Here is a 15,936-nt window from a genome sequence, read left to right on the forward strand (position 1 = left end):
TTTAAGCTTTAACTGAAATTGTTACAAATAAAAATATACATGCAATACAAATGTATTGCACAAAAGCTGTGCTTTATTTTAACTGAACTATGCCTGTGGCAAGCTATTAACAGGCATTACACTGTGCCTTGTCTTTTTATTTTTTAGTGTAGTGGAGCCTCACTTCAGAGCGTTTACCGCGACCCATCTTTGGTGTTATGAAGTGACTGAGCTCGTGAAATGTCTACTGGAGGGCGGGGGGAACCTCGCTGCGGGGCAACTGTGGACCTCTGTCGCCTGTCAGCGCAACTTATATGATGCCGTTTAAAAAAATTAAGGGCGGTGCCGACGACCGGCCGTTCTGTGACTCTCCAGGTCCGCCCTGTATTCCACCGGGTCACCGCGGTGCAGACGGACCCGCTGGAATACAGGGTCGACCACGCTTAGGAACCGTTAAGCAGAACCGAAATTGTGTATTTTGTATGGGTACCCGGCATTTTCTTATCGGTTCTCATCTGGAACCGAGTTTCCGTTCCCAACCCTAAGCATCACACACTGGAGCCTCAAAAGTGACAGTAGGGTTGAATCAACATCTCTAAAAACTGTTGTTTATTAATATGAAATGTTGCATTGCTACAAAGGAAATGAATGCATGAACATCTGGTCCCAACATCTGGTCATTTCAATGTGGTCAAGGGCTCTGGAAAAGGTCATGTTGAGTTACCGTAGAATCCTCTTTAGTTTCCACACTATTAGGTACAGTGTAAAACAATGATACAACTATATAAGAAACTCACAATATAAAAACACAATTAATGTACCTCTCTGAAACTATAAAAACAGATGTATTGTTTTAACTTGTGGTTGTTATAGCAACTGAATGTATTTATACATTACAACACCGGTATGATTTGTATCCCTATGATACAGGTAATGAATGCAGGAATTCTGTCTGTTTCTCAGAGCTTATTATGTGTATCCATGTGTTGTGTACTTGGTGTTGTGTACTTGGTGTTGTGTACTTGATGGTGATTTGATTTGGACCCAATCAAACACTGAGCTGTGCCTCCTTTTTTTTAAAGCTTTGAATCTAAACAATGAGCAGTCTGGGAGGCTTTTATATAATTACCCATTCAAGTTCTCTAGGCTTGATTGAACATCTGTTGAGCATCACGGATACGTTTTCCCTCGATTTCATTTTCAACTTTTCTTGCAGGACATAAAAGACTCATTCATATTTCTCCACTTACTTCTTTTTTTCTGTTTCTCCCTGAAGCGGTCAGCCACTTTATCTTGTCCGCTTTGGACCGGCCCTTTGAGGAAGCACAATTGCATTTTTCAAACTCCTCTTATGGGCGTTAATTGAATTCAGTCAAAGATAAATGGTTGTATCGTAAACTCATAAATTACAGTTTCTCTTCTGAGATGAATTGTGAATGGACTTTACCCTTTGTTGTAAATCATGTTTGTGCTGTGGAGTAACTTTATAAGTGGTGTTTGTACAGTGTATCTGCAGCTCTCTCTCCCTCTTGTTGTCACACTGGCCGCTCTCTCTCACGGCTGGCAGTGACCGCAGGACTCTGTGTGGGCAGCCTGAGGCCATCTCCCCAGCAGATGGCCGTTATTAGTGACAATAAAGACTACAGGGCCAGAGAGAATAAGAGGGAGCCTCTCTCTCTCTCTCTCTCTCTCTCTCTCTCTCTCTCTCTTTCTCTCTTTTTTTTCCCTTTCCTGAAAATATATAGTTTTTTCCATGGCTGTTTCCAAGTTATTTATTCTAACCAGAACTTTAAATTGGATCCTGTAGAGATGTTAGAGGAGAGGCGTGGCCCACATGTTAAAGCGCATGCGCAGCAAACAGGAATCCTCTTTACGCAACGCGGGTTCCCTCGAGGTAGAGTTTAATGATCTCTTATTCAGTACAGCAGGCTGTTCACAGTACGATGATGTGTTCCCATCAACAGTGGACAACTGCTGCACTGCACAATGGTAGTTTGTCTGCCAACACTTCTGTCACCGCCGCACACTCATCAGGTTTCTCTTTGAGCAGACATGAAAAAACATTCTATCATTAGTATTATGATGGACTTGGCTCATGTGACACTCTATTGGAAGATACAAATTAAACCATGACTCAAAGTTACTAAAGACATTTGCGTGAACTGGGGAAAGAGAATTTATTTGATCATGTAAGCCTCCCAGAAAATAACTTTGTGTGCATTTATGACACCTAAACACATTGCTACAAAGGCAGCTTCACGTGTAAAGAATCCTACAATCCTTAGTGACTGATTTGAAATGCCATTTTCTTAATGTCTTTCGTTTTTTGTAAAGCACTTTGAATTGCCTTGTGTTGAAAGGTGCTATATAAATAAACGTGCCTTGCCTTGCAAAAACAAGCTTTTGATGTCATTTACACAAAAAAAGGAAAATGCTTTAGAATAAGGTCATCTTAGGTATTAGGTTTAATGCCACTCCGTCACAGTTAGCAGCTAGGAATGTAAAGCAACATGAGGTGAGCTACTCGGCTCCAAAGAGGCCCAATGGCAAAGTCAGAGGGAAATGATGTCGAAGAAAAGAGTCTTGAAAAAACGTAGACAAGCTGTATTGCCGAGAGCCAAAAGAGCCCACACCACACATGACATGTCACATGCAGTATTGAAGGGATGGAGAACTGACATCTTGTCTTTCTCGTGTCCCTACAGGAATGGCAAGAAGGAGTCTGACCTTGAGGCGGCTCTGATCAGGCTGAGGGACCTGGAGGCCATGCTGAACTCTAAAGATGCTTCCCTCTCCACGGCCCTGGGGGAGAAGCGGACCCTGGAGGCGGAGTTGAAGGACCTCAAGGCCCAGCTGGCCAAGGTACAAACATCTTTATTAGAATAAAAGCCTTGCATGGTTGTTGTTGTTGTTGTTGTTGGCAGAGGGAGCATGCTCTAAAGCATTTAGCATATTTATATCACCTCAACTGACCTTTTTTAAATAGAAAAAATCTTCTATAAAGAAAAGAGAAAAGACAAATGCCCCATTGTTTACTAAAAAGTGCCACATTTCTCATCTTTAAGTGCAAATATTTTCTAGAGTTTAGATGCAAATAGGAAAACAGACTAGCCATGTGCATTTCAAAATGAAAGCGTATCTGACTGATGTATATCAAAGATTTTGGATTACTGACTCAGTCCATATCGCTGGCTTTTATTATGCCTAATAAACATCCCTCTAAATTGACATCATTTGTTTTATCAATGAAGTTTACCTAAGGACTCACATAGATACAGTTGTGGCCCTGCTCCTCCTACTGGCCACAATCAGGAAGTACAAGTTGTCTTCAAAGAATAGCTGAAACAATGCTGCACAGATCACACCCTGGGCTTGGTTTGATTTTTTTGAAATGCATCCATTAAAGAACATTTCTCCCTCCCTCTCCCCCTCCCTCCCTCTCCCCCTCCCTCCCTCTCCCTCCCTCCCTCCCTCCCTCCCTCCCTCCCAGTTGGATGGCAGCTTAGCGGATGCCAAGAGGCAACTTCAGGATGAGATGCTGAGGAGAGTGGACGCCGAGAACCGCCTGCAGACCGTGAAGGAGGAACTGGAGTTCCAGAAGAACATCTTCAACGAGGTTCCCACTCTTCACCTCAACCTTTCTATTTGTATTCAGCCGTCTTCTGTCCTACTTTTCATCTTTTCCACAGGATATTGATTTGCTTCCCAACCTCCTGCATGTTTGTTTTGCATTTCCCCTTCAGATATGTCTCCTCTTTTGTTTCTCACCTCTCCTTGATTTTATTCCAAGTGTATTCTCTCATACATAACAAAACACAGTACAAGTAGAAAGATATATACACATTGTAAAGTATTAAAATTGATTTTAATTCTTGCCGTCATCAAAGTCATAATTATAAAAATATTGTGGTTTCAATCAAGTCCTGACCAAATCTAGCAACAGTCATAATAACTTGGAGTTGCTTAAAGGTCACAGGGGATGTTATGTATGTGGATTTCTTGCCTTAGTGCGCTACTTTTAAACAAATCATTACTCCACAGTGACTGAATCATCAATGCAATTAAGTTTATTGACTATAGTCATGGCCTTAAGCAAAATGAGCCGTACATCAATATAAAACGTCCAAGTTTGAGTAGTCACATAACCAAGGTTAATCCCACTTCATAGTAAGTGCTCTTGAGACTGATGACCTCTCCACCCTGCTGTGTCTGTAGGAGCGGCGTGATAGCGAGCACCGCTACAAGTCCCGCATGACGGAGGTGGTCAGCGGGCGGCAGCAGGAGTTTGAGAGCAAGCTGGCCATCGCCCTGATGGAGATGAGAGCCCAGCACGAGGAGCAGCTCGCCCTCTACAAGGAGGAGGTGGAGAAGACCTACAACTCTAAGGTACGACTCACTGGACGCTGCATTACACGCAGGTCTGGCGCCACCTAGAGTAAAAGAAAAAGGCTGTTACTCTCTATAGTGGTGGTGCCTTGGGTGTAGACCTTTTGAATTAGCAAATTAATGAGCTGCTCATTGTGTAATATCCACAGCTCAGATCATGCATATTGATTTACTCCCTTTTAACAATCAATCAGTTTACAAATGCCTTCATTAGCTTTTCTGTTGCCTTATATCTACATGCCGACAGGAAATTAATTTAACAGCCATTATCACGGTCTAGTGCAGGGGTGTCAAACTCAAATACACAGTGAGCCACAATAAAAAAATGGGTACTAATCGAGGGCCGGACTGGTTCAATGTTTATTGCAAAACTTATTGAAATGAACTTATTGCACGAACTAAACCTGGAACTAACAAAGCTTAAATTATTGCCTATAAAAACAACATTAAACATTAAATAATCAGTTGCATTCATTTATTATGGCTCTATCTGCAGAGTCATTTCTTATGGCTCTATCTGCAGCTTTTCTGGAGTCATTTCTTATGATTACATTTTCCCACAGGCCAACAACAGCTTAAAAAAAACTATTTCCCTCAAAGAAAAAAACAAACATGCCCTGTTGTCGTGAGAGACAAAGTGCAGAAGGAAACATCCATGTAAACTCAGTGTGCTGCTCTGATGCTAGCTCAAGCCAGATACTTGGCATCTCATCTTGGGTGCAAGTTCATCAATGTTTGGGCTCTGAGCTGAGGAAACCCTCAGGATGGAGTGAAGGTGTGCGTGCAATATACCGGCGGGCCAGGTCTAAGAGTAATGAAAAATTATCATGCGGGCCGAAATTAAATCCACCAAGGGCCTGATTTGGCCCCCGGGCCTTGAGTTTGACACATGTGGTCTGGTGGATCGACACACTTTTAAGTTTTTTCATTAGAATTTGCCGTTTAATTTTGTGAGTAAATGTTTCTAAATCGGTTAACAGGCAAACATTGCAGGATGCTGAAAAGTATTTTACTATTATGATGTTTGGTATCCAACAGAGCCAAAGATTATTAATATGTATGAATGGAATACTTAACCCTAAAAATGACCATTGTAAATCAGCTTTACATTTTTTTTTAGAAACGCTTGATTAATTGAAGTAAAATCGTGGAAGTCAGATTTTTCTAGTCGTACACTTAATTTTACTTTCTAATAAACTTCTCCATAAATGGTCACATGCAGGTGCACTTCATGTCTGTGTGAGTACTGTTCATGTGGAAGTGTTTTATTTATAAGGTTTTAAACTACTTGTTAGAAAATTAGTAAGCATACAATGAGACTTGGATTATATTGCTCAAGTGGATTAAGAGTTAGTGAGCAGTGTTTCTGTTTCCCCCCATTTTCTCATTTTATTCACTGTGGAATGGATACACGTTCATTTATATACAGAGGGTCAAGTGTTCATTTAAATAATGACAGTCCCTTGAAATAAAGTTGACCCGATTCTAAGTGTATTTCAAACGGCACAGTTTTAGCCCGGTTGTTCAGGGGGGGGAAGCCAACGCTGCAATCTGACTCTACCTTTTCTGCGTCTTTCAGCTGGAGAACGCCCTTCACTCTGCTGACAGGAACGGCCATTTGTTGGGAGCCAGTCATGAAGAGGTGCAGCAGTCCCGGGTTCGAATTGAGAGCATGTCAGGCCAGCTCAGCATGATGCAGAAACAGGTACACACACACACACACACACACACACACACACACACACACACACACACACACACACACACACACACACACACACACACACACAGAGAGAGGATGCTGTCTTACCTGGCCACGTTGCGTTGTGGATGACTGAGCACCATTGAGCTTCACCTGGCTCGTCAAGCGGACCCACAGTGTTTGTGCCGTTACAAGAAGTGCACTGACTCCCCAATTAGTTGTAATTTACTAACCTTTCCGTGTGTCTTCTGGTGGAATCAGCTGTCAGCGAGCGAGGCCAGGGTGCGGGAGCTGGAGGAGGCGATGTCAAGGGAGCGGGACCTGATGCGGCGGCGCCTGGAGGATAAAGAGCGGGAGGTGACTGATATCCGCAGTCGACTCCAGCTGCAGCTCGAGGAGTACCAGGAGCTGCTGGACATCAAACTGGCCCTGGACATGGAGATCAATGCTTACAGGAAGCTGCTGGAGGGAGAGGAGGCCAGGTGAGATTGTTGTAAAAAACAAACCAATTGAAAAACATAAGCCACTTTTTCATGTGAGCTCTGGACAGTGTCTGAAGAATCAGGTCCGGGTTTCATCCAGAGTTTTGCCTCCACGCTTTTGTTAATCGATACCAAGTAAACTGACAGTGAGCAACGTGAGCAACGTGAGCAAGCCTGACACTGGCTGGTCAGCCGGTGGACCAGGTAAACGAGTCTAAGTTGCTTGACATTGTTCTTGATTCTGGTTTACGGTGGACAAAGCAAATTGACAGTATCGTAACTAAAATGGGAAGGAGCATAGCTGTGGCGAGAAAATGTACAACGTATGTAACACCAACCACTTTGAAACAAGTCATTCAGTCTCTGGTTTTGTCACATCTTGAGTACTGTCCGGTCATATGGTCGTCAGCAGCAAAAACACATTTACAGAAATTACAAATAGCTCAAAACAAGGCTGCCAGACTAGCTCTCCACTCTTCGAAGCACACTCATAATGGGGTTATGCATAGAAGCCTATCATGGCTTCCAGTTGAGAAACGTCTGCAATCTCGTGTTATCACAAAAAATGTCCAATTTAGCAAAAAACCACTGTATTTTTATGATCAAATAGTTTACACAAGAGACGAGCATGACCATAACGGTACGTCCACACAGCAGCTTTTCAAAAATCTTGAAAATCTTGGAGCTGGGCGTGTCTGACAGCTTGGGGGTTTTTTGCGACCAAAAACCAATCGCATGAATCTCCCGCCCCCGACATACAAAGCAAAAAACCCCGGGGATTTTATGCGAGAGATATATATATATATATATATATATATATATATATATATATATATATATATAAACTCCCCAAACAGGCGAAAACCTACCAGTTTCACCCACTGTCTCTGCCACCTCCCTCCATGCCTGGTTCCTCCGGTTTGTATCCCGTTAATAGCTCTGGTCGTAAAGAACCGGGTGATTTGCTACTGTAATTTCTCGTTTAGAATATGAGGAAATGAACTGCGGTCTGGTTCTCCCTGCTTACACGCGGTTTGATTGGCTAGCGCTTCTACTGTTAGATTTGCATAAACGTGTTTGATTGGCAGGCGCTTCCAGCTCAGCTTCAAAAGTTGAACATTGCTCAACTTTTGAATCCTGGAGATCCTGGACATCCTGGCAATCTTCGCTTCGCTCCCCCACAATGCAGTTCGGCGAAAAGCGAGGCAAAGTGACGTCATCCCCATTCAAAGTCAATGGGCAGAGGAGCGTTGGAAGCGGTGGAAGTTTCTTCTGAAGCTGCTGTGTGGACGTACCGTAAGACTAGACCAGCTACATCGGGCCATCTACTGGCACCTAAACCCAGGACACTTCTTCTGAAATCTTCTGTGTCTTATAGAGCTATAAAGGAATGGAACTCATTGCCAAACTACCTTACTGAAATAGAGTCCAGAGCCTGTTTCAAGAAGAGGTTGAAGGGCCATCTACTAATGACCGTGTACCCTTGTGAGCTGTGAACCCTCATTTAATTTGATCGCATGTTGTTGATGATATTGGTGATGTTTTTAATGTTGTTAATGATGTCAGGACTTATGTCCTAAATGTTGCTGTATTATTGTTGTATTATTGTTGTATTGTTTTAAGTGTCGGACCCAAGGAAGAGTAGCTTTTGTCGAGAGCAAAAGCTAATGGGGATCCTTAATAAACATAAACATACAGGCTGAGGGAAAGCAATCACAGGCAGGCAGAGAACTGTTACTAAGAATGGTTTTAAAGTAGCAGCAATGTGAAAATGCAGTTCTGACACAGCTTATTCTACAATACAGCTGCCGTAACAAAAGGTCATTTCTTTCCTAAAAAAGGTCTAGTTTTTGTAGCTTCAACCACCAAACACTGGAGAATCTTGGTTATATAATCTGTGTTGAGACCCAGAGCAGTAAGCAAGAGATACATGAAGTATATAAAGGCTCTTTACCAACAGTGATTCTGTCCACTGACTGCTTTGGTCTAAATATCTGAACCTCTTCTTTCCCTTTTTCCTCAGGCTAAGCCTCTCACCCGGCACTACACCCACCGCCAAGGTCACAGTGACACGGTCCTCTGGCTCCGCCCACAACCAGATCAGTCGTGTGGTCCAATCTTCCGGCCTTGCCGTTGGCACCGGCACCGCCTCCAGCAGCCGTAACTCCTCCGGAACAGCCGTCTCCAAGAAGCGCCGCCTCAATGACAACGACAGCGAGACCTCCAGCATGGTGGGGGGCTCTATGACCAAGACTCGCATCAGTCAGAATGCCTCAGCCAGCGGGCGCGTCACCGTGGACGAAGTCGACCTGGAGGGCAAGTTCATCCGTCTCAGCAACAAGGCCGACGAGGTGAGTGGGTCCATCCAGCCGGGGGATTTCAAACCCTTTAACCTGGTTTTATTTGATTTCCACTCAGACTGCCATCAAAAAAGGTGGTAAAATATTTGTTAAGACTGATTACAATGTGATACTACTTTTAACAATAATAAACCAATTTTACAGTTAACATTTGCTTTCTGATATCACTTTTGATGCCAGGATAGTCTAAGAAGGACGGTTGTGTTAATCAGTACCATTTCTGTGTATAAAAAAACTTTAATTAAATCTTTATTGGTTTGTCTTATCCCCATCGCTCTTCTCATTTCCTTCTCGCAGGACCAATCTCTGGCTAACTGGCAGGTGAAGAGAGTAGTAGGTAACACCACCCCCATCATCTACAAGTTTCCCAGCAAGTTCACTCTGAAGGCCGGAGAAACTGTCACGGTAAGTTGCACCAAATTCTCTAGATTGGTCTGTTGGTTGAATTGTCCTTGCTTAATTTGCCAACACGTTTGACCATGAGGAGAATTACTGAGAAATATTTACAATGAGTGGGTCCCCATTTTGTTTGTACAAATTAGTGCTAATGTCCTGATCCTTTTTTTAACTAGTCAATAGATGGCAGTAATGCATCAAGAAAAGTATCAAACATCTACAATGCAAAGAAGAAGATGGCAAACATTCTGAACATTGATTAAACATTTTTTAAATTATTGGTTTAGAAATTGTTAGATTTGGTAATAAATGTATTTAACAGGCCTTGAGAATACACACAATACTTTGAACTGAGACAGAAGTAACGCATCACAATCTCTTGACCTTTGACCTTCATAGATCTGGGCTGCCTCTGGAGGAGGAACCCACAACCCCCCCACTGACCTGGTGTGGAAGACCCAGAGCTCCTGGGGCACCGGAGACCTCATGCAGACCATCCTCATCAGTGCCAACGGAGAGGTGCGACTTCACCTGAATGTATCTGAGCTTGTCTTTTATTGTGTTTTACCTGCAACTTCCTCATCTTTTTATCCCTTTACTCCCCATCAGGAAATGGCCATGAGGAAGGTGACCCGCACCCTGTTCCATGAGGATGAAGACGATGACATGGTAAGCATCTCTTCTGTAAGACTGTAAACTCCTGCAGCTCCTCTCAGTGGAGCAGTGTGCAGTAACTGGTGTGTGTGTGTCGCCCCCTGCAGGGAGCTCACAGTACGAGCGGGGACAACGAGTACAACCTGCGGAGCCGCACGGTGATCTGCGACTCCTGCGGGCAGACGGCGGACCGCCCGGGGTGCGGCGGCGGCGGCGGTCTGCCTGAAGGCCTCGTGGGACACTCCCTCTTCATGGGGAGCAACGAGCCCAGAAAGGTACCATTACTCTGTTGCTGGCAGAAAGCAGACTCTGCTATATCTCATGATGAAATAAGACTTGTGAGGATTTTATCACTGGTTAAAGTAATTGTATGAATTAAGCCAATAAACCCAGCCAATTCAGTTAATTACATAATAAAAAGTAATATGTGTGACCCTTTTTATCCTACAATTATTATCAAATTGTTTTCCTGGATATAGCAAATAAATAATAATTGTATTTATTGCTGACAACTGTAGACAAATATGTCATTGTTGTTGGTTCAGACAACCTACTGTACTGTACTGTACTGTACATTGGGTTGGTCAGCAATCATTTGGAATACATTTATTCAAAGTGTACCAATTGAACAGCTTTTGGCATTTTAGATATTTGGACAATCATAACCTAATTATATAATTATTTATGGATGATCAGGTATCACAATTAAATTTGAAAATCATGGATCTGTAAAACAAAGCGGGCTTTTTTTCTTACATTGCTGTTTAACCACTGAATTACACAAGCAGGCAATGCATTGACCATTTCTGTTGATTATATTTGATTGTAGTTGACTGGGAAGAAGTATCACATTAAAAACTGAATGGAACAGCTGACTTTCTTTTCTCTTCTTCTCATAAATGTTGCTTACAAGATGTCTTGTATTGTAAGTTTATTGTTAATATTCTTCTAGTTTTTATCTCCACATGTAACACCACGCTGTCACTTCCTCCTTCAGGGCCGTGCAAAGCCTGAGAAGTGCTCCGTCATGTAGAGCCAGACCTCACCTGACCTCACCTGACCCCACCTCCTGCAGCCAATAAAGGACGAAGATATGTTCTTCCTTTGGGTTGTTTGTCTCTATTTTCTTTTTTTATACGATATTATTTTTTGTATTCAGATAAATCTGCAGGTTAGGATTGCTTTAAGGTTTTCGGGGCAAAGGATTTTCATATTCAGCTTTTGATTTTGTATTTCAAGTTGTCATTGCATGTGTGTTGCGCTAAATGCTTGTCTTGCTCTTGTACATTCTCTCTCTCACACACACACACACACACACACACACACACACACACACACACACACACACACACACACACACACACACACACACACACACACACACACACACACACACACACACACACACACACACACAGCTCCATTGACCAGTGCTTGCACTTTGATCCCAGCCGGGGTTTCACATTTAATGGCCATGCTGTCAACACGCACCGCTGGTGAACCCTGTCAGGAATAAGTCTCAGCCTTAGGAAACTAATCCTGTGGTGTTTTTTTTTAATCATGTTTATTGACCATCAAATCAGGTGAAATCTTTATTTGAGATGTTGATGTTTACAATGAAATGTGCTTGTCCGTCTTTTTTGAAACAGTGTTTTTCTGTCTCAAAATGCTATAGAAAATACATTGACGTTGGTTTTTGTTTTGATAATCATGTTGAAATGTTCTCCAAAGATAGCCTTAGTACTGTAAAATTAGGATGTTCTGTTTATTATTTAACCTGAGACCAACATGTCCAAGTAAATGTTGTAAGTGGATCCAGATCATATGATGGGCTGTTATGGTGCACACAGAGGAATATTTTTTCCTGCAAGTCGAATCTCAAACTGGTGCATTTGATTATGTTTTTGAACATGTGTGGAACAAAAGAAATTGTTGTTTGCTGGACAAGTTGAATGTACCCAGTAAAATATGTATCTCCGTATGATATACATTGATATATGTTGCCTTACAAAGATGTTCAGGAAGAGGTACTGTGTGTTGAGTATTTACTCGTGCCATATATACAATATAATGGTGAGCTTATTCCACCAAATGAACATTATTCTAATAAAAAGCTGTTGCTGCTATTTTCAGAGTGCAACAGTCATTTTTGGAGACATTTTAACAAGCTTTTTTACAGATGTAAAAACAACAAATGTGCCTTTTTAGCGGACAGAAAACCACAATCTCTGAGTCTTGTGACTGTCAGCTGTCCGATTTGTGTTGCTCATAAAAACTGGTCAAAGGGTTTTTTTTTCTTTCCTGTAAGCTTACTGGCTTTGCAAATCCCCGTGCATGATTTTGGGACCTTTTTTTACGTTTTATTTTGAATTGTACTTAATAGATGGCATTTGTGCCACATTAGATCCTTTTTTACCTTAATTAGATGCCTGATTTTGTAACAATGACCTAAAGTGCCTTAAAAGGTCCATAACGCTCGTTAAAGAAGTGGACAGATCCAAAGATGACAGATTTATAACTAAGAGATGGTATTTATCGTTTATGCAAGTAAATAGGGTATGAATATAATTACTATGTTGTTGTGAAAAATATGCAGCTATTAAGTGAAAGATCATTTTAAGGGTTTGGTTCAGGGTTTTCAAAGGCCTCTCTGACCAGAGAAACGTTCCTGTACAACGCTTTCCTTTTATTTTTATTCTCATCGACGGCTGCTCTTAAACATGTATACGCAATGTGAGTTCAAGTTAATGAACAAGCAGGACACTAACAGATTCAAACCACAGATGTGCATTGTGTGAAAGTCTTGAAAGGCCTTTTTGAAATCTTGAACCCTCTGAAAGTCCTCATTGAAGCCTCGAAATGTTACTGAAGGGATTTCTTGTGAGCCTTTAATGCCAAAGTTGTAATTTGCTTGAAGTAGAATTTCCTAACGATGCTGTCCACACAGGAAAAGCAATCCTGTTTGTTTTGCTTCTTTAAATAATGCTGAGTAAAATGATGTTTTTCCCAGTGACTGACTGTTGTATTTATTTCCTTCATAAACAAACGCCACTCAACACCAATGATGAAAAGTGCAGCCATCTTTATTTACACTATATACACATGGTTACATTCAAAAATATATGTTCATATGTAGAAAAAAGGCCTCTAGCTATACTGGAAACTATAGCATTAAAAGCACAAAGTACATTATTCTGGTAAACAGGGTTTCTGTAATCCGATTGACAGAACAATAAACTTCATTTGATAAACACAAATAAAGGATATCGGATGTATTTAGACTCAATACAAAAGCAATTAAAGTTTACCTCTTTAAAAAAGAAAAAGTATTTTGGTTGAGCCCGCTCTTTAAATACCAGGCAAAAACAAACATTGCTGTAGTGACATCCAAAATGCTGCTTTGATTTGGCTTGCAACTTCCTGTGTGATGTTTCCTTTTCACAACAATGTTTCTGCCCACGGCGAGTTTTTGGCATCTATAACTGAGCAAATGTGTGTGAACGATGGTCACAAACGCCTTTAACCATCCTAGAATAGGACTGTTCTTTTACATTAGTGTGACCCCAACAATATATTCCATTTTATATTTACAAAGTTTTCATCTGGCAACAGCAATATGTGAGCCACATGTGTTGAAACAAACAAGGAGCACGTTTTGTTTGATGAGATTATCTGAAAAAAGAGGCTCATCTTGGCAACAAAACTTTGGTTAAACAACCTGACTTAAAACCTGAACACGAGAAATAAAACTATAATGTGTCTCAGACCCGAGACTGGCAGTATATTTAGCAGTACGCATTTTTTCCATGAGCAAAACAAAAGGAAGTCCAGCTATGTGATGAATTCAAACAAAGCTTCTTGTGTAAATAAAAGGATTCTATATATAACCTCAACAAAATTAAGACTTTAAAAGAAAACTTGAATGAGGGCCTTTTGATCATGCACCCCAGCTGATCAGTAGCAAGCTAAATGTATGGGGAACATCAATTACAGCATGTTTACATGAGCTCAAAAGCAAAGAACTTCCCATGCTGCATTTCATCATGAAATCTGCTGGTGTATTTTTCCCATGGGAGGTAAATGCAGTCCCACAGACCGCCCCCCCCCCCCCTTCACCGCAGCCCGCTGGCTCCACTGTCTGGATGACAAGTCTGTCACGGTGAAGCAAGTACCCCTTCAGCCCACAGGGGGGCAGTGTGGAGCTAACAGGGGGGCGTCCACACTCAACAACAGTTCCTCCGCCTATAGGGCCGGCGCTGCTCTGTGGGTGGTCTGCAGCTCTGACTGACAGAAGCGTAAAAGTTCGCTCCTTCTTTGCGAGCACACACATGAAATCCTTCCCAAAGTGAGAGGGGGGAAACTGCCTCTGATGCTGGGACCTTCACTGAGGGGATCTCCTGGGGGAGGGGGGGCGGCGGACAGGCGGCAGGTCGTAGTGTCCCGGGATGTGGCTGTTCACCGGGAGGTCGTAGTGGCTCTGGGGGTCCTCGTGTGGAGCGTGACCGAGGGAACTCTGGCGCTCTGCGGGGTACAAAAAAAAAGGTGTTTTGTCCTTTTAGTCAAATCTATTTTATTCATATCACAAATTATAATATACAACAACACCATGCGACACCTTATCTGAGATTTATTTTTAGCCTTGCTTCAGATAAGGAAAAACTGCAACATTAGGGCTCTGCAAATCAGGGGTCAGCAGTTCGATCCCACCCCCTGCAGATGAAGTGTCCTTGAGCAAAATATCCCAATTACCTCCCTTAGCCATGACTACAGTATTGTGTATGTAAGTTGCTTTGGATACAAGCAAACAATACTTCATAAGGAAAAATATCACTCCTCCACTTCCATTGTATATATTTTTTTTTAATGCCACATCTGCTAATCATATTTAAGATTTCTTGGTTTAGTCTTAGGGAAAATGTTAACTTGAAGGTCTGAAATTATCAAATATATAGTATAGAATTTAATTTAAAACAGGTTGCACTCACAGATTTTTTCGGTTTCTTCACTTTCTTTGCAGGCATGTGAGAAAAAAAGTATTCTTCAAGAATTCAAGGTAAAAATGGGTGCGTAACCTGTGATACTCAAATGGTTCTTTTGTGGGTTTAGTTTTCCTTAAATGTGTGTTTCTGCTTTCAGTAGAGCGAGTGTAAAAACAGGTATTGATGGAAGTGTTATTTTCTTTCACTTTTCCACCCAAATGTCCCAGGCGACAGAGGATCCAAAATTATGATATTCTACTTCACTAGAGGATAAAAATCCGTAACATTGAGCCAATATTTCCATCAATTTGGCATTTCCTATCCTGCGATACAACGTGACCGACATCATTTATTAGTCTGACTTCGTCTTGATGAATTACTGATGCTAAAAAAGAACCCTTTCCCTCCTGCTCTTCCTCTTCCCAGTAAACAGTTGTTCATTTGTCAGACCCTGGCTTCAGGAAGCCCGTCCTCCCCATCTTTCAGAGCACAAATCCTAACATTTGAAAGTTCCTAACTCTGAAAGAAAATATATTAGTATTTTTAATTTATATTAGTAAAATGCCAAACATTCTCTTAATCCAGCTTCAAAAGTGTTACGATTTACATGCTTTTTAAAATCTTCTTGAATAGTTAATAGATTTGTTTCTGGTTTTGAAGTGAAGTTTTTAAGAACCCAATGATTCACGGAGAAAAGAATGAGCAGAATAATCATAAAAGAATTGTTAGTCGTACAGAGCGATAAAATGATAGTTGCAGTTTCAAATCTCTTGTGATTTCGATAAAGCGTACTTCTATCTTTTTCTACTTCTTGTCATCTCAGTTAAATTCTTCCCCTTTATACTGAATATCCTTTATTGGTGTAAAAAGTGAAGGCCCCACTTTTGTAGCGTCCTGATTGGCTCACAAGAAAATTGTAATGCAATGTGAAAACTGACCTCCTAACAACCTAATCTTCTTCTTGTAATACTGAATATGACTCACAAGTCACACTGTTC

The 15,936-nt window shown here is 41.6% G+C and overlaps 2 protein-coding genes across 6 annotated transcripts in view; one reads left to right on the forward strand and one right to left on the reverse strand.

Annotated features, from left to right (window-relative positions):
* The window catches only part of LOC117460242 (lamin-A-like), a 37,166-nt gene extending 24,194 nt beyond the window's left edge, over positions 1-12,972 (forward strand). For all 5 annotated transcript variants that reach the window (XM_034101527.2, XM_034101528.2, XM_034101531.2 and 2 more), the window contains 11 exons: positions 2,685-2,841; positions 3,470-3,595; positions 4,195-4,365; positions 5,945-6,070; positions 6,329-6,549; positions 8,573-8,900; positions 9,207-9,314; positions 9,705-9,824; positions 9,915-9,974; positions 10,067-10,234; positions 10,957-12,972. In XM_034101527.2, the coding sequence (XP_033957418.1) occupies positions 2,685-2,841; positions 3,470-3,595; positions 4,195-4,365; positions 5,945-6,070; positions 6,329-6,549; positions 8,573-8,900; positions 9,207-9,314; positions 9,705-9,824; positions 9,915-9,974; positions 10,067-10,234; positions 10,957-10,992 (1,621 nt within the window). In that variant the 3' untranslated portion in view covers positions 10,993-12,972. The remainder of the gene's footprint in view (positions 1-2,684; positions 2,842-3,469; positions 3,596-4,194; positions 4,366-5,944; positions 6,071-6,328; positions 6,550-8,572; positions 8,901-9,206; positions 9,315-9,704; positions 9,825-9,914; positions 9,975-10,066; positions 10,235-10,956) is intronic.
* Positions 12,973-13,026: 54 nt separating this feature from the next.
* The window catches only part of pear1 (platelet endothelial aggregation receptor 1), a 46,820-nt gene continuing 43,910 nt past the window's right edge, over positions 13,027-15,936 (reverse strand). Inside the window, exon 23 of the mRNA XM_034101523.2 lies at positions 13,027-14,480. Within this exon, the coding sequence (XP_033957414.1) occupies positions 14,341-14,480 (140 nt within the window). The 3' untranslated portion in view covers positions 13,027-14,340. The remainder of the gene's footprint in view (positions 14,481-15,936) is intronic.

Source organism: Pseudochaenichthys georgianus, chromosome 16, assembly GCF_902827115.2.
Source record: "Pseudochaenichthys georgianus chromosome 16, fPseGeo1.2, whole genome shotgun sequence".
NCBI lineage: Eukaryota > Metazoa > Chordata > Actinopteri > Perciformes > Channichthyidae > Pseudochaenichthys > Pseudochaenichthys georgianus.